This window comes from Oncorhynchus tshawytscha, linkage group LG01, assembly GCF_018296145.1.
Source record: "Oncorhynchus tshawytscha isolate Ot180627B linkage group LG01, Otsh_v2.0, whole genome shotgun sequence".
Lineage (NCBI taxonomy): Eukaryota > Metazoa > Chordata > Actinopteri > Salmoniformes > Salmonidae > Oncorhynchus > Oncorhynchus tshawytscha.
In genome coordinates, this window is record NC_056429.1 from 45962767 (window position 1) to 45990661 (window position 27895).

The 27895-nt window shown below is 41.5% G+C and overlaps 1 protein-coding gene across 1 annotated transcript; it reads left to right on the plus strand.

Annotated features, from left to right (window-relative positions):
- The first annotated feature begins 804 nt into the window (after nt 1-804).
- lat (linker for activation of T cells) lies at nt 805-27845 on the plus strand. Its single transcript, XM_024422274.1, has 13 exons — nt 805-1402; nt 2598-2712; nt 2900-2939; nt 3156-3187; nt 3276-3333; nt 3429-3478; nt 3600-3632; nt 5606-5654; nt 6334-6419; nt 10353-10442; nt 14743-14826; nt 18915-19004; nt 26662-27845. Exons 2-13 carry the CDS (start codon nt 2604-2606, stop codon nt 26667-26669), a joined length of 729 nt encoding a protein of 242 aa, XP_024278042.1. The 5' UTR covers nt 805-1402; nt 2598-2603; the 3' UTR covers nt 26670-27845.
- The last annotated feature ends 50 nt before the right edge of the window (nt 27846-27895 follow it).

Below are 27895 nucleotides of genomic sequence, written 5' to 3' on the forward strand. Positions count from 1 at the left end.
TTTAGCCTTTCTATACCTTTCCCTCTCTCGTCCCTCTCCTATGACATCTCCCTCTCCTTTGCCCCTCTCTCTATTCAGGAATTCCACCTTGATTTTTTTTCAGTTGTCTACACAGTCTCTCTCTTTGATGGGGAGTGAGAGAGGAGCTCACGGCTTCCTTCCGTTGGTGTGGTTTCCTGTTTGTGGGGGAGGAGGGGGGTGAGCGAGGTAAAGCAGGTTGCTTGTGCAAAGTTCACACTATTCAATTTTAATGCTGCTGCGAGACGGTGTGTGTATGTCCAGAGCAGTTTGACATTTTGTGTTCTTCTGAGAACTAGTGTCTTCTCAGAGGCTCTGGCAGTTAAACCAGGATGATAACACTAAATGCAACACCGTACCCAACGCTACCACATAGGCACCCGGCAGCCATTTTACATGTGTGGGTGCCATGCCAACCAGCTTTTCTGATGGCGGTCTGCTAGAGGAGCATCTATAGTGGTGGAAACATTTCCCCTAAAATGATTGTCTGGAGAGAGTAATAATGAGTGCACTGATGATGGGAACACACAGCTACAGGAGGCACATGTCGTGATTTGCCATTCCATGTCTGTTGTATACTTTCGCTACATTTCTGAGTTGACTTTCAGATTCTACATACTGACTAAAAAATAAAGCATTATTACTGACAGCTCAATTAGCAGTTGACAATAACTGATTATTGACTTGTATGGACCAAATGATAGCCAAGGGTCTGAATGTTGGCCAATTATTATGCTGTTCCCTCTACAGCATATGCATTGGTTCAAATACAGACCTTTGGGGTACACCGGCATAGCATTTAGAACTATAGAATGGTACATCTTTTGAACCATGAACTGAACACTTGTCATTCCCTGTATTTGAATGTGCGTTTCAGGTCTCTGAGAGAGGAGGCGATGAGATCAGAGGTACGGTGGTGGGGAGAGGTGATCTGAAACAACATTGTGAGAAGGATAGAAAAAAGGCACATTGGGGGAGGTTGAGATGACGGCAGGGTAGGAGAGTTGATGAGAAGAGGGAGGAAGGGAAGTAGGAGGCGGCTGAACAGGCCGTACAGACAGAAAGGCGCATCGAGGAAGACACCTATGTCAAGCTGCAATAGTCAAGGTTCCTTACAGTTAACTGACAGAGTGGAAAACAGTGTTAAATAGGGAGAGTGGTATGACAGAGATTTGAGCAACAGAGGTATGGTATACTGTAGATCAAATGGTTCCAAAATGACGCATCTCAGTGTAGCTGACGACTGAGCTGGTCTGGGGATTGGATTGGGATCAACTCGGCCTGAACTCGACCTCCGGTTTAGAACCAGTCTCATTGACCACCTGGCAGATCATCAGCGACTTACGACCTAACGCTCTGTTGGGAATCTACACAAATCGTGCCGGTAAGAGAACTCCCTCCACTCCTACTTTATGCCTAGTTTCTTAACCTCTAGGTTAGTAGAGAATAAGCTAGAACTGAAGAAGTAACTTGTTGACGTATTCACCTGAGTTGGGGTCAATCCTGTTTCAATTCAGAAAGTAAACCTAATTCCACATTTTCCCCAGTGAAAAGCATTGAAGAGTATTGTACAGTGTACTTCCTGAATTGACTCCATCCCTGGTACTCACAACAGTCTTGATTTAACCCAAGATGAATTCAGTATAGAGACATGTTCACAATGTTAGAAATGACTGACTGTATCTGAATGCTCTTCAACATCATGGCCACCGGTACAGGGCCCGGGTTTTCTGAAGGCCTCCGGTCCAGCAGCTCTGTACTATTACCACCTAACTTGGTCTAAGCTAGCCCTTCAGATCAGCCGTCCCTCGCTTCCTCTCTCGCTACCAAATCTAGATCCATCTGAGTTTGGCCGAAAAGTCACCCTCCTCATGGCTCTCCAGGAGGAGTGTCGTGACACACAATCGCCACCATTTGTCACAATTATGGAGCCTTTTGTGTTCAACTCACTACCAATTAAAAGGTTTAGAGGGAGCAAGGTTCTGCAAAAAAGTAAATACCAGCCCTATGGTACCACACTGTAGTGTCATTGTAGTCGTGTCTATTCTTGAGGTTGTCTTATTTTGTGTGTCGTTAGTTTTGCAGGGAGTTTGTTTTATGTGCCACAGAACTAGATATTATGTGAAATACAGAAAGTTTGTGTGTGTGTGATTACACATACAGTGTGAGACGAGTGTGCTGGTATTTTCTTTAACTTGAAAATACAGGAAATCCGTTTACTGGAATTAGAAAGGTGAACTCAACCTCAAAGTGATAGTTAACAAAAAGGTTAGAGACAGCATGTGTGAAATGGAGAATCAAAAACCACAAGGAAGGAAAATTACATGATAAGGAAGGAAAATTACATGATGAGAATTTAACACTGACAACCACATTTCTATTCAGAGGTGATACAAAAAATATACTTAATATACTTAATATACTTAATACTTAAACAAATCCCCATTTTTAATTAGCTTCTTAGTCCAAGACTAGTCTTAATCGGGGTCAGAGAAGACGGCATAATAATGCTTTTAATATTGCCATGTCAAAAGTGTAACCTGACCGGATGACTCTTTGTATTGTGTTTATACCTGCAGACAGCGATGGAGGTGTCTATGCAGCTGTATGCGTTGCTGCTGAGTGGAGCGGTCCTCCTGTCACTCATCCTGTTGACTGGCCTGTGTCTTCGCTGCAGAAGACACAACCTGCCTAGTAATACCAAAGCTTCGTTACTGTAACCAATAAAGTTGTTTTGAATTCAATTGGTCTCTATGTAGATGTTGTCGCTGTAAATGAGAATGTTCTTCTCAGTCAGCTTAAACTGGTAAAATAAGGGTTAAATGCAAATGATGAGAAAAAATAAAACGCATTTACAGAACATAATTTTCTTACTCCTCAGCGTCCATTCAGCAGCGTTACAGTGAGGATTACACTCAGCAGTAAGCACTTTTTCATAAAACTATTCAGTGCCTGTTAATTAAAATGAAACCAAATATTCAAACGTTTGTGTGGCACTTGTAATATATGTCCAGTACACTGTGTAAGTGTACCAGACGAGATGACGGGAAGTGGGCTTGAATGTTTGCACAAATCTCCAATTGATATCCGTGCGAGGTATCAACCTCTACCAACGCTCTGATTTCTTCCCCACTCAGCACCCCAGGATTCGGCTTGGCCCACCCACCATGTGAGTGTGTGTGATGACTGACTGAAGTTGTATCCAAATCTTTTCGATACTTAAGAAAAATGTGTTTATGATGAACCTTCCTCCTCAGACAACCCCTCTTCAGCCACAAGCTGGGGTGCTCCCCCTTCTAGCCTCCTTTCACCCATGTGAGTTACTGCACACACACACACACACACACACACACACAGACAATGACTCATATTACCGTCAAGCGAAATGTACCTGTCTTTCTATCCCACAGTTCACCACAGATCGTTCTGAGACCGAACTCTGTCACCCCAACTGAAAATGGTGATGTCTCGCTCTTCCTCTACATCAAATGTCTATTTTCTCCACTTGTTTTCCTTCTTTCGCCACTATCTCTATAATGTCACAGTTCAGTTCCTTCTTAATGGTTAGCTTTTTCTTGCAGAGAGTAATGACGGCTATGAGAGTCCAGGAGAAGGTAATGTGAGCGTTATATCCTACCATGTTCAATAACACTGATCCCCTCAAACATGTGTACACAGTAACTGCTGAAGAAGTTTAGACAATGTGCACATGGCTCCTTAGGTGAAACATAATGTTTTTATTGTCACACACCAATTAGGTGCAGTGAAATGTATTATTTTACATGGTCAACCATATGGGGCCCCTGGAGCCAGGGTTAAAGTGCCTTGCTCAAGGGCACAACAACACATTTTTCACCTCGTTGGCTTGGATGTTTGAACCAGCAACGCTCTAACCGCTAGGCTACTGTACCTGCCTACTTGTGACTTACTCACATTCATTCAGACATTTGGACATTAAACCATTCATGCAGTGCCTTTGGAAAGTATTCAGACCCCTTGACTTTTTCCACATTTTGTTAGTTTACAGCCTTATTCTAAAATTGATTAAATCGTTTTTTTCCCTCATCAATCTATACACAATACCCCATAATGACAAAGCAAAAAAATGTTTTTTAGAAATTGAAATATCAGATTTACATAGGTATTCAGACCCTTTTACTCAGTACTTTGTTGAAGCACCTTTTGCAGTGATTACTGCCTCGAGTCGTCTTGGGTATGACACTACATGCTTGGCACACCTGTATTTTGGGAGCTTCTCACATTCTTCTCTACAGATCCTCTAAAGCTTTGTCAGGTTGGATGGGGAGCGTTGCTGCACAGCTATTTTCAGGTCTCTCCAGAGATGTTTGATCGTGTTCAAGTCCGGGCCACTCAAGGACATTCAGAGACTTGTTCCGAAGCCACTTCTGCGTTTTTTACCTTGGCTGTGTGCTTAGGGTCGTTGTCCTGTTAGAAGGTGAACTTTCGCCCCTGTCTGTCCTAAGCTCTCTGGAGCAGGTTTTCATCAAGTATCTGTCTGTACTTTTCTTTACCTCGATCCTACTAGTCTCCCTGCCGCTGAAAACATCCCCACAGCATGATGCTGCCACCACCATGCTTCACCGTAGGGATGGTGCCAGGCATCCTACAGAATTGACGCTTTACATTCAGGCCAAAGAGTTCAATATTGGTTTCATCAGACCAGAGAATCTTGTTTCTCATGGTCTGTAATTCTTAGGTGCCATTTGGCTAACTCCAAGCGGACTGTCATCTGCTTACTGAGGAGTGGCTTCCGTCTGGTCAATCTACCATAAAGGCCTGATTGGTGGAGTGCTGCAGAGATGGTTGTCCTTCTGGAAGGTTCTCCCATCGCCACAGAGGAACTCTGGAGCTGAGCCAGAATGACCATCAGGTTCTTGGTCACCTCCCTGACCAAGGCCCTTCTTCCCCGATAGCTCAGTTTGGCCGGGTAGACAGGTCTAGGAAGAGTCGTGGTGGTTCCAAACTTCTTCCATTTAGGAATGATGAAAGCCACTGCGTTCTTAGGGCCTTTCAATGTTACTGAAATGTTTTGTTACCCTTCCCCAGATCAGTCCCTTTACACAATCCTGTCTCGAAGCTCTAAGGACAATTCCTTCAACCTCATGGCTTGGTTTTTGCTCTGACATGCACTGTCAACTCTGGGACCTTATATAGACAGGTGTGTGTCTTTCCAAATCATGTCCAATTAATTGAATTTACCACAGGTGGACTCCAAGACACAGAAACATCTCAAGGATTATCAATGGAAACAGGATGCCCTTGAGCTCAATTTCGAGGCTAATAGCAAAGGGACTGAATACTTATGTAAATCAGGTATTTCTGTTTTATATTTTTAAATGTGCAAAAATGTCCAAACATGTCTTCGCTGTGTCTCTCTGGGGTATTATGTGTAGATTGCTGAGGATTTTTTTTCTATTTAATCTATTTTATAATAAGGCTGTAACGTAACAAAATGTGGAAAAAGTGAAGGGGTCTGAATACTTTCCGAAGGCACTGTAATCTGACATGATTGATTGACAGCTGTGTGTGCCCGTGTCTCTGCGGATGTGCTATCTTTGTTCTGTAGAGTATGTCAACGAGGTGATGGATGACTATGAACCAGGATCAGGCTACCTGTGAGTGTTCATTTAATTTTAACAAAATACACAGAGTATACCAAACATTAGGAACACCTTCATAATATTGAGTTGCACTCCCCCCTTTTCCTTCAGAAGATTCTCAATTCGTTGGGGCATGGATTGTACAAGGTGTTGAAAGTGTTCCACAGGGATACTGGCCCATTTTGATTCCAACAGATTGTATCAAGTTCGCTGGATGTCCTTTGGGTAGGGGACTGTTCTTGATACACACGGGAAACTGTTGAGTGTGAAAAACCCAGCAACGTTGCAGTTCTTGACACAAACAGGTGTGCCTGGCACCTACTACCATACCCTGTTCAAAGTCACTTAAATCTTTTGTTTTGCCCATTCACCCTTTGAATGGCACACCTACACAATCCATGTCACAATTGTCTCAAGGCTTAAAAGTCCTTCTTTAACTGGTCTCTCCTTCATCTACACAGATTTGCATTCATCTGGTCAGTCTGTGTCATGGAAAGAGCAGGTGCTCTTAATGTTTTGTATACTACATGTCAGTGCCTCACTGTGAATGTTACACTTTGCATTTCTAGGACTTCCTGGGGAAAAAAAGTGCCATTTGTTGCTGTATTGGCTAAATTTAAAATAATGTTACTTCTCTGGCTATAGAGTACTGGGGTCTCTTGGGTTTTGTGTAACCTCTCGCTCCTCCTTATAGAATAGTGTTACCATCAGATCTTCCTGGGACTGGGTCTCTGCGTCATTCCAACCAATGTCTCATCTCCAAAAGCTCCCAAAGCACAGGTAGGTAACGTAAGGGTGGAGAGGTGACTGAATATGACACATTACTTTAGCCCTTTTCAGATGGGATACATTTGAATGGGGAAGCTCAGGTAATATAATTATGTGCACGAGCACATATCACCACATCCGTAATTTTATTCCCGTCCGAATCTGCCATGTCAGTAATTTTTACTTGGCAGGAAGGTTATTATCCCAGCCCTAAGAACCGACTGTTTTTCGAGTTTAACAGGTACAGGTACTGCACTCAGTTTGGGTAAGAACATGGGAACAAATTGATGATTTAAAACAAAGTGCTATGCGCACAGCCTACAGATGAATGAACCATTTTGTCACATTTTAAAAGATGACCTGGACTATATTGTGCCAATGAATTGATAAATTGCCAAATAAGTCTGGTAATTAAATGTCTGCATAGGTTACATTCCATGGTTCTTATTGATATGCATTACTATTTAGACTTTCTCTGAACTGAAGGCCATTAGGTCAATATTAGGCTAACCCTAGATGTGAAATAGCTTCATGTCTAGAAGAGCCTCCAGACTTTCGTCATAACGGTTCATTTTGAATAAGGAAAAAAAAAAGAATTACAGGGGCAGTTAAAGTTCGAATCTTCCACTGGGAAAACATGCTGTGGTAATAGTTAGTGTAACTAGTTGTGTAAAATTACTTGAAAGTACTACTTAAATTGTTTTTTGGGGTATCTGTACTCTATATTTTTGACAACTTTTACTCCATACATTTTCCCTGACACCCAAAAGTACTCATTACATTTTGAATGCTTAGCGTGACAGGAAGATTCACACACTTATCAAGAGAACATCCCTGGTCATCCCTACTGCCTCTGATCTGGCGGACTCATTAAACACACATTGCTTCATTTGTAAATTGTCTTGTGTTGGAGTGTGTCCCTGGCTCTCAACCTGCTCTCAACCTGCTCCACTGCAGCCCCTTCAATGGGGGCATGCCCGGTCCTCTTTTTCCTGTAGTCCACAATCATGTCTGACCTTCTCCATATTGTCTGTCTCGTCTATGTCGGTGATCAGGCTGTTGTCATGGCAAACTTAATGATGGTGTTGGAGTCGTGCCTGGCCATGCAGTCATGAGTGAACAGGGAGTACAGGAGGGAACTGAGCACGCACCCCTGAGGGGCTCCTGTGTTGAGGATCAGTGTGGCGGATGTGTTGTTACCTACCCTTACCACCTGGGGGCGGCCCGTCAGGAAGTACAGGATCTTGTTACAGAGGAAGGTGTTGAGTCCCAGGGTCCTTAGCTTAATGATGAGCTTTGAGAGCACTATGGTGTAGAATGCTGAGCTGTAGTCAATGAATAGCTTTCTCACATAGGTGTTCCTTTTGTCCAGGTGGGAAAGGGCAGTGTTGCGTGCAATTGAGATTGCATCATCTGTGGATCTGTTGGGATGGTATGCCAATTGGAGTGGGATAATGGTGCTGATGTGAGCCATGAACAGCCGTTCAAAGCACTTCATAGCTTCAGACAGTGCTGTAGTCATTTAGGCAGGTTATCTTAGTGTTCTTGGGCACAGACACTGGTGGTCTGCTTAAAATATGTTGGTATTACAGACTCGGACAGGTAGAGGTTGAAAATGTCAGTGAAGATACTTGCCAGTTGGTCATTCGTCTGGCCCTGTGGTCTTGTGAATGTTGACCTGTTTAAAGTTCTTACTCACGTCGGCTGTGGAGAGCGTGATCAGTGTTCTGGAACAGCTGGTCTCATGCATGTTTCAATGTTATTTTCCTTGAAGCTAGCATAGAAATAGTTTAGCTCGTCTGGTAGGCTCGTGTCACTAGGCAGCTTACCGGCTATGCCTCCCTTTTGCAGTCTGTAATAGTTTGCGAGACCTGCCACCTCAGCATCAGAGCCGGTGTAGTATGAGTCGAATATAGTCCTGAATTGACGCTTTGCCTGTTTGATGGTGCGTCAGAGGATTTCTTATAAGCTTCCGGGTTAGAGTCCCGCTCCTTGAAAGCGGCAGCTCTACCCTTTAGCTCAGTGCGGCTGTTACCTGTAATCCATGGCTTCTAGTAGCGGTATGTACGTACGGTCACTGTGGAAACGTCATCGATACACTTATTGATGAAGCCAATGACTGATGTGGTGTACTCCTCAATGCCATCAGATGAATCCCGGAACATATTCCAGTCTGCTAGCAAAACAGTCCTGTAGCTTAGCATCTGCTTCATCTGACCACTTTTTTTATTGATCTAGTCACTGGTGCTTCCTGCTTTTAATGTTTGCTTGTAAGCAGGAATCAGGAAGATAGAATTATGGTCAGATCTGCCAAATGTCGGGCGATGGAGAGCTTTGTATGCATCTCTGTGTGTGGAATAAAGGAGGTCTAGAGTTTCATTTATTTATTTTCCCCTTCTGGTTGCACATTAACATGCTTATTTGAACTTAGGTAAAACAGATTTAAGTTTCTCTGCATTAAAGTCCCTGGCTACTAGGAGCACCTTGTCTACGTGTGCGTTTTCTTGTTTGCTTATGGTGGAATACTGCTCATTCAATGCTGTCTTAGTGCCAGCCTCAGTCTGTGGTGGTATGTAAACGGCTACGAAAAATACATATGAAAACTCTAGGTAGATAGTGTGGCCTACAGATTATCATGAGATACTCTACCTCAGGCAGGCAATATGTCGAGACTTCCTTAGATATTGTGCACCAGCTGTTATTTACAGAAATACAGTCTACAGTCTGCCGCACCTTGTCTTACCAGACGCCGCTGTCCTATCCTGCCGGTACAGTGTATAACCAGCCAGCTGTATGTTGATAGTGTCGTCGTTCAGCCACGACTCCGTGAAGCATAAGATATTACAGTTTTGAATGTCCCGTTGGTAGTTTAATCTTCCGCGTAGGTCATAAATTTTTTTATTCTCCAAAGACTGCACGTTTGCTAGCAGAATGGAAGGAAGTGGGGGATTATTCGATTGCCTACAAATTCTTAGAAGGCAGCTTGCCCTCTGGCCCCTTTTTCTCTGCATCCTCTTCACGCAAATCACTGGGACCTGGGCCCGTTCCCAAGAAAGCAGTATATCATTCACGTCGGGCTCGTCAGACTTGTTAAAGGAAAAAGATTCTGACAGTCCGTGGTGAGTAATTGGAGTCCTGATTTCCAGAAGTTATTTTCGGTCATAAGAGACAGTAGCAGCAACATTATGTACAAAATAAGTTCTAAACAACGCAAATAAACAAACAAACAAACAAACAAACAAACAAACAAACAAACAAACAAACAAACAAACAAAACAATCGGTTAGGGACACATAAAACGTCAGCCTTCTTCTCCGGCGCCATTTGAATAGGGCTTTAAAGACACTTGAATACATGGATATTACACAATAAGACATTTTAAGTTGAAATCACAAGTGCAATGCATGACAATATGTAGATTTAGGAGACTCAAGTTTTCTGTTGATTTTTAAGGGCTGTATTCAAACCTCACAGAAGTTCCGCTTTATAGCGTGATTGAAATGTGAAGGCTAATGCCCCCGCTTTGGCAAAGACTGCGTTCAAGGTAAAAGCTTCAAATTACCTTAACATCTCTAGTGCACAGTCTGTAAAGCTTCAGCGATACAGCTTGAATAGTGTGCTAATTTGCATACGTATGTTGCCAGCAGCAGATTTATTTCCTTATTCATGTTTTTGTGAAGCACATGTGCAGAACGTTAGACGGAGGTTTAGAAAACGTGTCTCGATGGGCCATTAAAATATTATTTGATCAAATGCTGTCTGGAGTGTTCACATGTTCATATGATATGTCAATGTGGAAGCAGAGGAGGACGAAGAGCAGGGTGAGTGCTGCAGTAGAAATCCGGCCTGTAGGTTTATTAGTATAGACATCACAATGGTTTTAGACTGGAGTGTATATACCTCAATCCTGTGTGTGTGTGTGTGTGTGTGTGTGTGTGTTCACAGAAAACAGTGGCGCGGTTGGCAATATGAACGTCGACGTGGAAAAGAGTGATGACAGTGATGATGGCAGCAACGACTATGTCAATACTAAAGGTATGGCCCATGTTGGCACGTTGAATAGAATATAACTTTTTAGGGGTGTTCCTGATTAATCAGGAATCTACAACTGTCAAAAAAGCTGAATAACCTATGGAACTCTTTATGCCTTGGAAGGAGGGAGGGGAGTTGCTCTTTAAAATGTATGGCTTTATTACTAACCTGGATTGTCATCCAAATCAAATTTTGTTCACATACACATGGTTAGCAGATGTTAATGCGAGTGTAGTGAAATGCTTGTGCTTTGTTCCGACAGTGCAGTAATATCTAACAATTCCACAACAGTTATCTAATACACAATCTAAGTAAAGGAATGGAATAAGAATATATAAATAATGGATGAGCAATGACAGAGCGACATAGGCTAAGATGCAATAGATAGTATAGAATACAGTATTATACATATGAGATATGTAAACATTTTTAAAGTGACTAGTGTTCCATTTTATTAAAGTGGCCAATGATTTCAAGTCTGTATGTAGGCAGCATCCTTTCTGTGCTAGTAATGGCTGTTTAACAGTCTGATGGCCTTGAGATAAAAGCTGTTTTTTAGTTGAATGCAGTTGATTTGTGACGATGACACAAACATTATATTAAACAGGACAATCATAGGAGCTTTAAAATCCTATTATAATCCAAAAGTATTGTGAATTGCACTCATAAGCAACATGTAAATAGAGATATTTTTTGCTGGGGCTCCCAAGTGGCGCAGCAGTCTAAAGCACTGCATCTTAGTGCTAAAGGCGTCGCTACAGAACCTGGTTCGATTCCAGGCTGTATCACAACCAGCCATGATTGGGAGTTCCATAAGGGCGGCGCACAATTGGCCCAGCATTGTCCTGGTTAGGCTGTCTTTGTAAAAAAATATTTTGTTCTTAACTGACTTGCCTAGTTAAATAAAATAAGAAATGCTCCTTGTGCGCACCACCCTCATGTTTGTAAACACAGAAAGGGGTCTAGATATGCATTATTATTTAGACTTTCTCCGAATTGAAGGCCATTAGGTCCGGTGGCGATTTTAGCATGTAAATCTTAGTGGGGCAAACTCAACATTACATTTTTTAGATGCATGTTAGAGCCAACAGCAGAGCTTTCTTTTGAGTGAATCGAGTGAATTCTTGGTGCTACACCTGGCTATCAGCGGAGCGTTGTCTTGCAGCAAAACAGTTCATTCAGCCTCATTAACTGCCTTAAAAAACATAGCTGATATGGCGACTTGCTTAAACAAATGTGGTTTCTACTAACAATTGAGATATACAAAACATGGCATTAGGGAACGATGAGCGGATAAGAGGCAATCCGTAATTTCGATTAAGACATTAATGAGCGAGCGACGATGGACGTAGTCAACTATTTGTTCAGCATTTTTGAAATGTACAGCGACAGAATTCAGAACATGGGTCGTTCTTAGTGTACTCCCTGTACAACAAGTCAGAACCCTAGGATAAATAAAGGGGCATATGAACAGACAGTGAAAGCTCTTACAATATTCAATGATTACATTTCTCTAAAACAGGTTATATGCACCACCAAGTTCGAACAGTAGGCGAAATTAAGAGGTGAAAATAGACCAAATGATTAGGGTGAGGCACATTAAATGCCGTTTGGGTCTTTGTGTGTCAAAAAAGATACACGTCATATATATGATGTGCTAAATAAGCTATTGACATGTCAAATAACACAGTTCTATTAGATAATGTTGTGTGTGCTGAATTTGCACGTGCAAGCCAAGCGCCACCACTACTATCAGTAGCACTGTCAAAACTGTACAAAAAAAGTTGGCAAACAAGCACACACCGACCATGAATGATGTGTTTACAATACAATAGACCAAATTATTAGGTTGAGGGTCATGGGCTACTAACGGCTTACTATGCAACATATACTTTGTATGACTTTCTTAGCTACAGTATACATATCTCCCTTGAATAATACATAATTTATGCAGCAGCGTACAATACATTTTTGTACGTGTATTTTTGTTTTATCTATAATTTCTCTACATATAAAAAGGGTTTGCCAGTAGTCGACTTGATACATGATGATGACTGCTAGCTAAGACTTTGAAAGTAAGATGTTGACATGATCAGTCCAATCAAAACTACTGTACATACAATGTGATTTGATGTCATTTTATCTGTGGCCAATAACCTTGAGTCTTCTTAGATGGGCACTTCTAATGTAACTCTGGCAGGATCCAAAGGGCTGAAATTTTGGGTGTCTACCCTTACTAAGGACTTAAATTTGGCGATGACGTACTGTCCCCATGAGTGACAGAACACTAAGCCAATCACAGCACAATGCTCCAATTTTCTTCTGGCTTGCCACCACCACAGAAAGCATGAGCTAGGCTGAAACACCTGCATTTGGGAGACTAGTCAGGATCGAGGCAAATATGAACAGAGAAAAGTACAGAGATCTTTAATGAAAACCTGCTCCACAGGCACTCAGGACCTCAGACTGGGGTGAAGGTTCACCTTCACCCTTCCAACAGGATAATGACCCTAAGCACACAGCCAAGACAATGCAGGAGTGGCTTCAGGATAAGTCTCTGAATCTCCTTGAGTGGCCCAGCAAAAGCCCGGACTTGAACCCGAACATCTCTGGAGAGACCTGAAAATAGCAGTACAGCGACGCTCCCCATCCAACCTGACAGAGCTTGAGAGGATTACGCTGCCAAAGGAGCTTCAACAAAATACTGGGCAAAGGGTGTAAATGTGATTTTGTTTTTGTTTTTAATAAATGTTTTTTTAATAAAATGTTCTAAACTACTTTTTGCTCTGTCATTATGGGCTATTGTGTGTAGGTTGGGACTTTCATCCATTTTAGAATACGGCTGTAACGTAACAAAATGTATTAGTTGCATATACTCCCGAAGAGTTATCAGATGAATTGCAAAGTCCCTATTTGCCATGCAAATGAGTCCCCCAAAAACATTTCCACTGCATTTCAGCCCTGCCACAAAAGGACCAGCTGACATCATGTCAGTGATTCTCTTGTTAACACAGGTGTGAGTGTTGACAAGGACAAGGCTGGAGATCACTCTGTCGGGCTGATTGAGTTCAAATTACAGACTGGAAGCTTCAAAAGGAGGGTGGTGCTTGGAATCATTGTTCTTCCTCTGTCAAACATGGTTACCTGCAAGGAAGCACGTGCTGTCATCATTGCTTTGCACAAAAAGGGCAAGGCACAGTCAAGGATATTGCTGCCAGTAAGATTGCACCTAAATCAACCATTTATCGGATCATCAAGAACTTCAAGGAGAGCGGTTCAATTGTTGTGAAGAAGGCTTCAGGGCGCCCAAGAAAGTCCAGCATGCGCCAGGACCATCTCCTAAAGTTGATTCAGCTGCGGGAATGGGGCACCACCAGTATAGAGCTTGCTCAGGAATGGCAGCAGGCAGGTGTGAGTGCATCTGCACGCACAGTGAGGCGAAGACTTTGAGGATGGCCTGGTGTCAAGAAGGGCAGCAAAGAAGCCACTTCTCTCCAGGAAAAACATCAGGGACAGACTGATATTCAGCAAAAGGTACAGGGATTGGACTGCTGAGAACTTGGGTAAAGTCATTTTCTCTGAATCCCCTTTCCGATTGTTTGGGGCATCTGGAAAAAAGCTTGTCCGGAGAAGACAAGGTGAGCGCTACCATCAGTCCTGTGTCATGCCAACAGTAAAGCATCCTGAGACCATTCATGTGTGGGGTTGCTTCTCAGCCAAGGGAGTGGGCTCCCTCACAATTTTGCCTAACAACACAGCCATTAATAAAGAATGGTACCAACACACCCTCCGAGAGCAACTTCTCCCAACCATCCAAGAACAGCATGATGGAGCACCTTGCCATAAGGCAAAAGTGATAACTAAGTGGCTCGGAACAAAATGGGTCCATGGCCAGGAAACTCCCCAGACCTTAATCCCATTGAGAACTTGTGGTCAATCCTCAAGAGGCGGGTAGACAAACAAAAACCCACAAATTCTGAGAAACTCCAGGCATTGATTTTGCACGACTGGGCTGCCATCAGTCAGGAAGTTAATTGACAACATGCCAGGGCCGATTGCAGAGGTCTTGAAAAAGAAGGGTCAACACTGCAAATATTGACTCTTTGCATCAACTTCATGTAATTGTCAATAAAAGCCTTTGACAGTTATGAAATGCTTGTAATTATACTTCAGTATTCCATAGTAACATCTGACAAAAATATCTAAAGACGAAGCAGCGAACTTTGTAAATTAACATTTGTGTCATTCTCAATTTTTGGCCACGACTGTAAACCTCAATCCTGTGTGTGTTTTGTGTTCACAGAAAGCAATGACGCGGAGGTCAATGTCGACTTGGGAAAGAGTGATGACAGTGATGAAGGCAGCAACGACTATGTCAATACTAAAGGTATGGCCCACGTTGGCACATTGAATAGAATATAACTTTTTAGGGATGTTCCTGATGTAATCAGGAATCCCTGCTTTTTTGACAGTTGTAACAACCCATGTAACTCTTTATCCCTTGGAAGGAGTGAGGGAGTAGCTCTTTATAAACAGTTTACTTTATTACTATCCCGGATCGTCATCCCTGTGTTTTGAGGGGATATTAATTTTAACAGATGCTGCACCTAGTTTGGGTATAAACATGGGAACAAGTTAACAAGGCAAGTCGGTTAAGAACACATTCTTATTTTCAATGACGGCCTAGGAACGGTGTGTTAACGGCCTTGTTCAGGGGCAGAACGACAGATTTTTACCTTGTCAGCTCAGGGATTCAATCTTGCAACCTTACGGTTCACTAGTCCAACGCTCTAACCGCCTGCCTGTTACGCAAATGCAGTAAGAAGCCAAGGTAAATTGCTAGCTAGCATTAAACTTATCTTATAAAAAACAATCAATCATAATCACTAGTTATAACTACACATGGTTGATGATGTTACTAGTTTATCTAGCTTGTCCTGCGTTGCATATAATCGATGTGGTGCGCATTGCGAATAAGGACGGTCGTTGCTCCAATGTGTCCAAATCAATACACAGTAGTATATATTTTTAAACCTGCATATTTAGCTAAAAGAAAGGTTAGCAGGCAATATTAACCAGGTGAAATTGTGTCACTTCTCTTGCGTTCATTGCACGCAGTCAGGGTATATGCAACAGTTTTGGGCCCTCTGGCTTGTTGCAAACTAATTTGCCAGAATCATATGTAATTATGACATAACATTAAAGGTTGTGCAATGTAACAGCAATATTTAGACTTAGGGATGCCACCCGTTAGATAAAATACGTAACGGTTCCGTATTTCACTGAAAGAATAAACGTTTTGTTTTCAAAATGATAGTTTCCAGATTCAACCATATTAATGACCTATGGCTCGTATTTCTGTGTGTTTATTATATTATAATTAAGTCGATGATTTGACATTTGATAGAGCAGTCTGACTGAGCGGTGGTAGGCAGCAGCAGGCTCGTAAGCTTCGATTCAAACAGCACTTTTGTGCGTTTTGCCAGTAGCTCGCCGCTGTACTTCAAGCATTGCGCTGTTTATGACTTCAAGCCTATCAACTCCTGAGATTAGGCTGGTGTAACCGATGTGAAATGGCTAGCTAGTTAGCGGGGTGTGCTAATAGCATTTAAAACGTCACTCGCTCTGAGACTTGGGGTAGTTGTTCCCCTTGGGCCGAAGGCTTTTGTGCCGCGGCTTTTGTGGAGCGATGCTTCGAGGGTGGCTGTTGTCGATGTGTTCCTGGTTCGAGCCCAGGGAGGAGCTAGGAGAGGGACGGAAGCTATACTGTTACACTGGCAATACTAAAGTGCCTATAAGAACATCCAATAGTCAAAGGTTAATGAAATACAAATGGTATAGAGAGAAATAGTCCTATAATTCCTATAATAACTACAACCTAAAACTTCTTACCTGGGAATATTGAGGACTTGTGTTAAAAGGAACCACCAGCTTTCATATGTTCTCATGTTCTGAGCAAGGAATTGAAACGTTAGCTTTCTTACATAGCACATATTGCACTTTTACTTTCTTCTCCAACACTTTTTGTTTTTGCATTATTTAAACCAAATTGAACATGTTTCATTATTTGAGGCTAAATTGATTTTATTGATGTATTATATTAAGTTAAAATACACGTACATTCAGTATTGTTGTAATTGTCATTATTACAAACAATGAAAAAAATAATAATAATAATCTGCCAATTAATCGGTATCGGCTTTTTTGGTCCTCCAATAATTGGTATCGGCGTTGAAAAAATCATAATCGGTCAACCTCTAGTTACAGCCTTATTCTAAAATGGATGAAATGAAATAGAAATTCCTCATCAATCTAAACAATACCCCATAATGACAAAGCGAAAACAGGTTTGTAGAAATGTTAGCAATTTTTTTATATATAAAAAATAAAATACCTTATTTATATAAGTATTCAAACCCTTTGCTATGAGACTCAAAATTGGAGGTCAGGTGCATCCTGTTTCCATCCTTGAGATGCTTCTACAACTTGACTGGAGTCCACCTGTGGTAAATTCAATTGCTTGGACATGATTTGGAAAGGCACACCTGTTTATATAAGGTCCCACAGTTGACAGTGCATGTCAGAGCAAAATCTAAGCTATGAGCTCGAAGAAAATGTCCGTAGAGCTCCGAGACAGGAAAGTGTCGAGGCACAGATCTAGGGAAGGGTACCAAAGAAATTCTGCAGCATTGAAGGTCTCCAGGAACCCCGTGACCTCCATCATTCTTAAAATGGAAGAAGTTTGGAACCACCACCACTCTTCCTAGACCTGCCCGGCCAAACTGAGCAATCGGGGAAGGAAGGACCTTGGTCAGGGAGGTAACCAAGAACCCGATGGTCATTCTAACAGAGCTGCAGAGTTCCTCTGTGGAGATGGGAGTACCTTCCAGAAGGACAACCATCTCTGCAGCACTCCACCAATCAGGCCTTTACGGTAGAGTGGCCAGGCGGAAGCCACTACTCAGTAAAAGGCACGACAGCCTGCTTGGAGTTTGCCAAAAGGCATCTAAAGGACTCTCAGACCATGATAAACAATATTCTCTGGTCTGATGAAACTAAGATTAAACTCTTTGACTTGAATGACAAGCATCACATCTGGAGGAAACCTGGCAACATCCCTACGGTGAAGCATCATGCTATGGGGATGTTTTTCAGCAGTAGGGACTAGGAGACTGGTCAGGATCTAGGGAAAAATTAATGGAACAAAGTACAGAGACCCTTGATGAAGACCTGCTCCAGAGCACTCAAGACCTCAGACTGGGGCGAAGATTCACCTTCCAAAAGGACAACAACCCTCAGCACACAGTCAACACAGGAGTGGCTTTGGCACAAGTCTTTGAATGTCCTTGATTGGCCCAACCATAGCCCGGACTTCAACCCGATCTAACGTCTCTGGAGACTGAAAATAGCTGTGCAGCAACATTCCCCATCCAACCTGACAGAACTTGAGAGGATCTGCAGAGAACAATGGGAGAAAGTCCCCAAATACATGTGTGCCAAGCTTGTAGCGTCATACCCAAGAAGACTTGATGCTATAATAGCTTCCAAAGGTGCTTCAACAAAGTACTGAGTAAAGCCTCTGAATACTTCAAATGCAATATCAGTTGTTTTTGTTTTAATTTGCAAAAATGTCTAGCCTGTTTTTGCTTTGTCATTATGTGGTATTGTGTTTAGATTGAGGAAAAAACACAATTGAATCCATTTTAGAATAAGGCTGTATTGTAACAAAATGGGGAAAAAGTCATGGTCTGAATACATTCCAAAGGCGCTGTATTGTCATGCATTTCTCTTTATTGTTTATATTCTAATATCCATTTATTTAAATATCAATAAAAATGTCAAAATATTTTAACCACAAGATGTCACAAAAGCCCTATTCAAAAGCCCTAAGCCCTATTCGCAAGTTTTAACAAACTGCCCCTGTAATATTTTTTTCCCCTCATTCAATCGATCCCTTTATGACAGAAGTCTGGAGGCTCTGCTAGGCGTGAAGATATCTCAAATGTCTAGGGATAGCCTAACAATGACCTAATGGCCTTCAGTTCGGAGAAAGTCAAAATAATCATGCATATCAATAAGAACCATGAACTGTAACCTATGCAGGCAGACATTTAATTACCAGACTTATTTGGCAATTTTTCAATTCATTGGCACAATATAGTCTACCTCATCTTTTAAAAGTGAAGTTTGGCACTAGGAAAGTTGATATGTGACCAAACGGATCATTCACCTGTGGGCTACATGCATAGGACTTTGTTTTAGCCAGTAAATAAAGTTGTACAAAAATTTTTTTTTTTCAATCTGCAAAATCGGCGTCCAAAAATACAGATTTCCGATTGTTATGAGAACTTGAAATCGGCCCTAATTAATCGGCCGACCTCTAGCCGTAACGTAACAATGTGGAACAAGGGAAGGGTTCTGAATTCTTCTGAATGCACTGTATATACCTCAAGCCTGTGTTTTGTGTGTTCACAGAAAATAGTGGCGCAGAGGGCAATATGAATGTCGTTGTGGAAAAGAGCGATGACAGTGATGACGAAGGCAACGACTATGTCAATACTAAAGGTATGGCCCACAATGAATAGAATATAACTTATCAGGGATGTGATTTTTCCTGATTAATCAGGAATCCCTGCTTTTTCAACAGTTGTGATAACCCTTGGAACTCTTTATGCCTTGGGAGAGGACTAAGGTAGTAGCTCATTATAAACTGATTACTTTATTACTAACCGGGAGCATGGTGTAACAGGCCGGCAGCTGCACTCAACTTGTGTATTGGGGTGCATTCCAATACTCTAATAATGATACCAAAAGGTACTCAAGTGCTAAACAACCTGGTAATGTGTAATGACGTTAATACCACATTCCTCCCCTCTTAAGATTTCAATATTTCATCTTCACAAATAAACCCTTTTTTAACGATATCGAACATAAGACATTGCCTAAGGAAATAAAGGCCAGCATCCCGGAGTCACCTGTTGATGTTGAAACTGGTGTTTTGCAGGTGCAATTTATTGAAGCTGCAAGTTGGGCACTTGTTTCTCAAACTAAACACTAATGTACTTGTCCTCTTGCTCAGTTGTACACCAGGGCCTCCCACTCCTCTTTCTATTCTGGTTAGAGCCAGTTTGCGCTGTTCTGTGAAGGGAGTAGTACACAGCGTTGTACGAGATCTTCAGTTTCTTGCCAATTTATTGCATGGAATAGCATTCATTTCTCAGAACAAGACTAGACTGACAAGTTTAGGAAGAAAGTTATTTGTTTCCCTTTTGAGCCTCTAATCGAACCCACAAATGCTGATGCTCCAGATACTCAACTAGTCTAAAGAAGGCCAGTTTTATTGATTCTTCAATCAGGACAACAGTTTTCAGCTGTGCTAACATAATAGCAAAAGGGTTTTCTAATGATCAATTAGCCTTTTAAAATTATGAACTTGGATTAGCTAACACAACGTGCTATTGGAACACAGTAGTGATGGTTGCTGATAATGGGCCTCAGTACGCCTTTGTAGATATTCCATAACAAAAACTGCCATTTCCAGGTACAATAGTCATTTACAACATTAGCAATGTCTACACTGCATTTCTGATTAATTTGTTATTGTAATGGACAAATAAATTAGCTTTTCTTTCAAAAACAAGGACATTTATAAGTGAGCACAACTTTTGAATGGTAGTGTATGTACTCTACTTATCTAAACAAGTCTGTCAGTGTAAACAATAAACATGACATTTCACATTCACAATTTTTTTTCACATGCTTGTGTAACTAAGTATTTAACTCTTGAGTTTTTCACTGTGAGTCTCTTGTCTTTTAAAAACAATTCAATACATTTTCAAAAGTCCTTAAAGCAGCTTAGAAGCTTTGCGTGCCTCTGTGCATAACGTACACTAGGGGTAGTATTCATTCTCAACGGTGGAAAAGCCACCAGCTGTTTCTTAGCCGGGCTATGAATCCAGGAATCCCTTGTCCCATGACTGAAATTTCAGATAAGGGCAAGGTCCCACTCTCCAAAATGTCAGCCCTTGGTATGTTTGTCATGGTTCTTTTTCTGTCTTTTGTTTGCGTTCAACTTTCCTTTTCAGGTCTGGATAGACTAGGTTCAGTGTGAAGCGTTGTGGATTGAGATGTTGTGGATGGAGATGTTGTTCTGTAGCTGAACAGAACACGCGACACACTTGTTGCTATTTTTTTTTGAGTGTCTGTACTGCGCGTTCCACCAGTACATTTGAAGACTGATGATAAAGGAGCAAATGTCACAGGCACAATATTGTTGCTCACTACCATCTCCGGTATCCCTTGGTTAGTAAAGCTCTGTCGTAGGCCAAATATAGTAGTCGTGAATGAAGCAGAACTAACAGGATACACATCCATCCATTTTTAATGTGCATCAATGATTATCAGGAATATTTTCCCCATGAATGGCCCTGTGTAATCTATGTGCAATCTTCTCCAAGGTTTCTCTGGAAACTCCCAAGGGTGGAGCTGGTGCCTTTGTGTTCCTGACATGTTACATGTCTTGACTAGATTGGCTATCACCTAATCTAGTTTTGACCACCACAAGTAACTCCTAGCCAACGCTTTCATATGTGTGACTCTGATGTAGCTGCTGTAGGATGGCCTGGCTTTGGAAAAATAACTTGTGCTCTCCACAAAATACAACCATCCTGTACACTCAACTCTGTTTTCCTGACACTGTTTGCTGTGAATTCAGCACTGTCCTCTTAAGCTGTTATGGTGGGCGTGTAAGACTGCTCAAGGCATCTGCATTCCCATGGTACTTTCCTAATAAAGCTCAAAAGCAATCACTTTTGCATGTAAAAACACAGAATCCTACTCATTATTCCAAATGCTCCTATGTCAATTTGTTTTGAGGCACCTGGCTCATGCCGGGAGGCAACCCGGTTCCAAAACGAATGCAATCAACTGGTGCAAAACACGCCTACACAAGCGCACGGGAGAGATTAATCGAACACCCTCACTGTAGCTAAAGCTAACCCTTTTCCTAACCTTAGTCTCCTAACCTGCCACATTAATTATCCTAACCTGCTATTTAACAAATCATCTGTGTCCAGAAACCATCAGTTTTATAACACCGGAACTGACCAATTGCCGTTTCCTGATATCAGGGAACACCCACATCAAGAGCCACCCTGAGTTGTGGTCTGCAATTACACCATATTCTTTCAAATGCCGCCTCTCCTGTGAAGTAGTAATATCCCTCTTCCACCCCCAAGTGGCGTCACATAGGTCTATAGGTTAAGTCCCAATGACACCTTATTCCCTATATAGTGCACTACTTTTGACAAGAGCCCTATGGACCTTAGTCAAAAGTAGTTAGGGTGCCATTTGTGACACAACCTTATTCTCTGCTCATATTTGATAGAAACTGACCTATCCTCCCCATAGCCATGTTGTCCTGATCACATTACTAATTTTCTCAGATAGAGTTCAGTGTGTCAAATCGGAGGGCCTGTTGTCCGGACCTCTGGCAGTGTCTATGGGGGTGCCACAGGGTTCAATTCTCGGGCTGACTCTTTTCTCTGTATATATCAATGATGTTGCTCTTGCTGCGGGTGATTCTCTGATCCACTTCTACGCAGATGACACTATTCCGTATACTTCTGGCCCTTCTTTGGACACTGTGTTGACAAACCTCCAGACAAGCTTCAATGCAGTGGCCTCCAACTGCTCTTAAATGCAAGTAAAACTAAATGCATGCTCTTCAACCGATCACTGCCCGCCCGTCCAGCATCACTACTCTGGACGGTTCGGACTAAAAATATGTGGACAACTACAAATACCTAGGTGTCTGGTTAGACTGGAAACTCTCCTTCCGGACTCACATTAAGCATCTCCAATCCAAAATGTAAATCTAGAATTGGCTTCCTATTTCTTAACAAAGCATCCTTCACTCATGCTGCCAAACATACCCTCGTAAAACTGACTATTCTACCGCTCCTTGACTTGTGCGATGTCACTTACAAAATAGCCTCCAACACTCTTCAGCAAATTGGATGTTGTCTATCACAGTGCCATTCATTTTGTCACCAAAGCCCTATATACTACCCACCACTGCGGCCTGTATTACTTTCGTTTGCTGGCCCTCGCTTCATATTCTTCGCCAAACCCACTGGCTCCAGGTCATCTATAAAAGTCTTTGCTCGGTAAAGCCCAGCCTTCTCAGCTCACTGGTCACCATAGCAGCACCCACCCGTAGCATGCGCTCCAGCAGGTATATTTCACTGGTCACCCCCAAAGCCAACACTTCCTTTGGCCGCCTTTCCTTCCAGTTCTCTGCTGCCAATGACTGGAACGAATTACAAAAATCACTGAAGCTGGACTCATCTCCCTCACTAATTTTAAGCATCAGCTATCAGAGCAGCTTATAGATCATTGCAGCTGTACATAGCCCATCTGTAAATAGCCCACCCAACTACCTCATCCCCCATATTGTTATATATTTTTTGCTTCTTTGCACCCCAGTATTTCCACTTGCACATCTATCACTCCAGTGTTTAATTGCTAAATTGTAATTATTTCACCACTACGGCCTATTTATTTCCTTACCTCGCAAATCTTACTTCATTTGCACACACTGTATAATGACTGTACGTTTGTTTATTCCATGTGTAACTCTGTGGTGTTTTGTGTCGCACTGCTTTGCTTTATCTTGGCCAGGTCGCAGTTGTAAATGAGAACTTGTTCTCAACTGGCCTACCTGGTTAAATAAATAAAAATACAGTAAGGCATTGTTGGCAGAGTAGATGGATGCAGTTCAATGTATCCATCTATTGTCTATCAACAATGACAAGCCACTGGGGTCTGAAAACTTGGATGGAAAATGACTGCGGATAATAGCGGATGTTATTGCCACTCCTATTTGCTATATTTTCAATTTAAGCCTATTAGAGAGTGTGCGCCTGGAGGGAAGCAACAGTTATCCCCCTACCAAAGGATAGTAAAGCCCCATTTGCTGGCTCAAACAGCTGACCCAATCAGCCCGTTACCAACCCTTTGTAAACTTTGGGATTTTTTTTTTTGACCAGATGGCATTGTATTTCACAGTAAACAAATTGACAACAGACTTTCAGCATGCTTATAGGAATGACATTCAACAAGCACAGCACTTACACAAATTACTGATTGGCTGAGAGAAATGTATGATAAAAAGATTGGGGGCTGTGTTAGACTTTAAGGTGGCTTTTGACATTATTGATCATAATCTGCTGGAAAAACATGTTATGGCTTTACACACCCCCTGCTATATTGTGGATAAAGAGTTAGACAGGTAACAGAACAGAGGGTGTTCTTTAATAGAAGCCTCATCAACAAAATCCAGGTAGAATCAGGAATTCCCCAGGGCAGCTGGCTAGGCCCCTTACTTTACTAACGGCATGTGTAAAGCCAGTGTGTCTATGTATGAGGAAGACTCAACCATATACACGTCAGCTACCACAGTGACTTAAATGACTGCAACACTTAACAAAGAGCTGCAGTTAGTTTCAGAATGGGTGGCAAGGAAAACGTTTGTCCTAAAAACTAAAAACATTGTATTTGGGACAAATCATTCACTAAACCTCAACTAAATCTTGTAATGAATGTGGTAATTGAGCAAGTTGAGGAGAATAAACTGCTTGGAGTAACCCTAAATTGTAAACTGTCATGGTCAAAGCATATTCATACAACAGTAGCTAGGATGGGGAGAAGTCTGTCTCTAATAAAGCGCTGCTCTGCATTCTTAACAGCACCATCAACAAGGCAGGTTCTACAGGCCTTAGTTTTGTCGCACCTGGACTACTGTTCGGTCATGTGGTCAGGTGCCACAGAGGGCCTTAGCAAAATTGCAATTGGCTCAGAACAAGGCAGCACAGCTGGCCATTGGATGTATAACAAAGAGCTAACCAAAATATGCATGTCAATCTCTCCTGGCTCAAGGTGGAGGAGAGATTGACGTCATCGCTACTATTTGTGAGAGGTGTTGACATGTAGAATACACTGGGCTGTTTGAACTACTGGCACACAGCTCAGACACCCATGCATACCCCACAAGATATGCCACCAGGTCTTTTCACAGTCCAAGTCCAGAACAGACTATGGGAGGCGCACAGTACTACATGAAACTCTATTCCACAGTAAAATTACATTTAAAAAAAACTTATATATATTACTTTTTGGAACAGCAGGGCCTGTGAAGCAAAAAACAGACACACAAACAGAATAATATTCACCAATACATTTCTTGGTAGTCCAAAATATCACTGCTGGCCAGGTACATTGTTTGCTGCCTCCACCCATTCAGGATTCATCTTCAATTACTAAATATTTGGAACGAAAACGGACGACTGTAACTAAGGCTTGGAATGTTAATACAACCAAGCTAGCAATGATCACAAGTCAGTCGTAATGTGGTTAATAGGTTTGCGCATGTGTCAAACACATGGGCCCGTAGGCTAAATAGGACTCACAAGCAAGTATAAATGAGTCAACAATTTAGTCATTTACTTCATGAAATTACAGCTTGATGCACTCACATCAGTGAATTCAACTTCAATTGCTCTGCTTTCATGTGCCCTGTTTACAGTGGAGAGAGTGTACAGACACATGCCACAAGCTAAGCTACTAAAATGTTGCAGTCTGGCTTCGGTATTTAAAGCTTCATGGTTAACCGAAAAACAAAACCTGCAATAAATGAGATATATCCACACATCACTTATGTTGAAAAATACAATTGTTTTCATGTGACATTTTGACTTATATACAGTATGTATAATAAGTATGCTCCTATGTGACCAGTAGTATTCAAATGTCCCTTATGTCATATGTTACCTTAAATGCTCATTTGTGACACAAAGTATTCACATTTTCATTACATATGTTCTTTGTCACAATACATGTTATGGGAGCATTATTTCAGTGATACCTGTCATGGTAATAAAACGAAACGAACAAACACAAAACATTAAACTTAATCGCTTCTCAATTCAGCCATTTTACCGTTAAACCGTTCCCCACGTGTCCTTTTTGTTTCACGTGGGAAGTGCTTCATGATAGCAACATAAGATAAAGAGCACATAGAACATAGTTAGGGGTTGGTGTCATTAAATTACATTTTAAAATATTTTTTACTTTGTATAAAGCTGTTCAGATTCAGTTTAAGAAATCCTTGACCAATAATGCCCTATTTGCAATGATACAAGCATTTCGCTACAACCACCAAAATTTGAATGGCGCTGCCCATACCATAATGAGACGGATACAACGCTGCGATCTCTATACGACAACGGGACAGAGAATGAGGATCAACTTTTTTAATGATTGTCAAATTAACATATTTATAAATGGAGTATACTACAATACATTGAGTGCACCATGCTGTTTAAAAAACAAAAACATTTTTGACCTTAAATACTTTTTCATTAGGGTCGCAGCGTGTTCTGCATAGCAGCAAAGGCTGGACACATATTTCCCTCTTGTTTTAATAGGATGCATATAGCATTTTAACATATGTAAGTGGGCATTATAAAAGGCCCATTGTCAATGTGGGTTTGGCCAAGCAGGATACTTTTCCCCCATCGTTTATCAATACGATTTTGGCGGCAAACTATCTGAAAAAGTTTGAGGGTTTATCTGTTCTTTCATTAGGACTCTGGCTAGCATTAGTTGTTGATGTGCATAGGCAACTGAGGGAGAGAGCCTACCTTTTCATGGTTGTTTCATCAATAGGGCTCTAAAGTTCCCAAAATGTAAGAGGACTCCCGTAGTATTTACATATTTGCAGAAATCCATTCGGGTGGTGCTTGGCAAATGCGTTCTAATTATCTAAAGGCAGGCACACTGTTGCTATGGACTGTAGTCACAGTTGTTTTAAAGTGAATGATGGCAGGTCTGTCTGGCAAATTAATTATTTGCATATAGGCCTACTATAGCGCTGATTGGCTTTGGTGCACCGGTCTGCATAGACTCTGGTCCTAGACAGGACAGCTAGCAGTTTTATTAAATTGTCCAAACAAGGCTGCTTTCCCACTCTATATTGCTTTACAATTTTCACATGCCTTACTGTCATTCAAACATTCTATGAATTTTCCCAACAAATGTAATTCCTGGGGGTGTATACAAACAGATTTGGTTTTGCTAAAACATCTAACCTAGCAGGTGGGTGATATTCTGAAACTCAGCTCTACATAAAAGTTGGTACTAACTTGTATTTTTTTTCTCTTAGACATGTGAAGCCTCCCCATCACGTAGCAGATTCTGACGGGGAGGGAATTGAGTCGATCGACTGGATTTATCATGAGTGCAACCAAGTTTCAAAGGGAAACCTACACAGCGTAACTAACATCTTCATAGGGGTTCTGCAATATGGACAAGAGCACTGTGCAACTCACTGCTGTGGCTGATGAAACATTTCAAAAGACCTTAACCTCATCCACCAGCTGTCTCTGAACTATGCGGTAATAATTAAGGCCTAGGGAGAACATGTTCTAAGTTTTATTGTATGGTGTAGGGCAAATGTCTTCGAACACATCTCTTGGTGCCCCAGCTGCAACCATAATGTTAAATTAAGCTCTTTCCTGACTATTGAAGAGAGAGGATGACAGTGGGGAAAAGTGGTGTCGTAGGGCAGATTTGAACCCATGTTGACACCGCGGCATTATTGTTTTCAATGTATGGATTTGCTGACAACTCCTGAGAATGTTCGTTCTAGTTTACTCTTTTTCTAAGCTATATTTCTTATTACTGTGGATTCAAATCTGGTTTGGATTTTTTTTTTTGTCAATATAAGAAATGCTTTGCCATAATCTATAGCCCTATCCTGTCCGAATAAGTTTTACTGGGGGAGCTCAGTTAATGTAATGTGCACAAATCACCACATCCATAGTTTTTCCCATCCAGTCATTTTTAAAATTATCCCATCCCAGGTCCTCTTATACTTATCCTGTCATCCCTGTGTTGAGGGATATTAGAGTAACAGGTGCTGCACCCAGTTTGGGAAAGAACATGAACAAATGCTTAAAAATACACTTTGGATGTAACCTACAGATGAATGAACTTGTGTCACATCAACTGTCTTAGTGCCATACTTTTAAAAGATGAAGTGGAAAATATTGTGCCAATGAATTGATAAATGTTACAGATCATGGTTTTTATTGACTTTCTATACACTGAAAGCCATTAGGTCAATATTGGGAGAGCCTCCAGGCAACCATCATGAGGAAGGAAAAAAAAGAATTAGGGGCAGTTTGGAAAAATGGACAAGCTGGATATGAATTACATAGCCAACGTTCTATAGTAATACTAGTCCTGTGCGGATAGGGCTTATGAACCATTGTGATGTTTTCTGAATGAATTGAAGCTGATATGGATGGCATAGTTCACTATTAAAGATGTGGTTCAAATCAGTAATGATCATTCACAAATGCTTGTTTGTTACATACACTGCTCAAAAAAAAAGG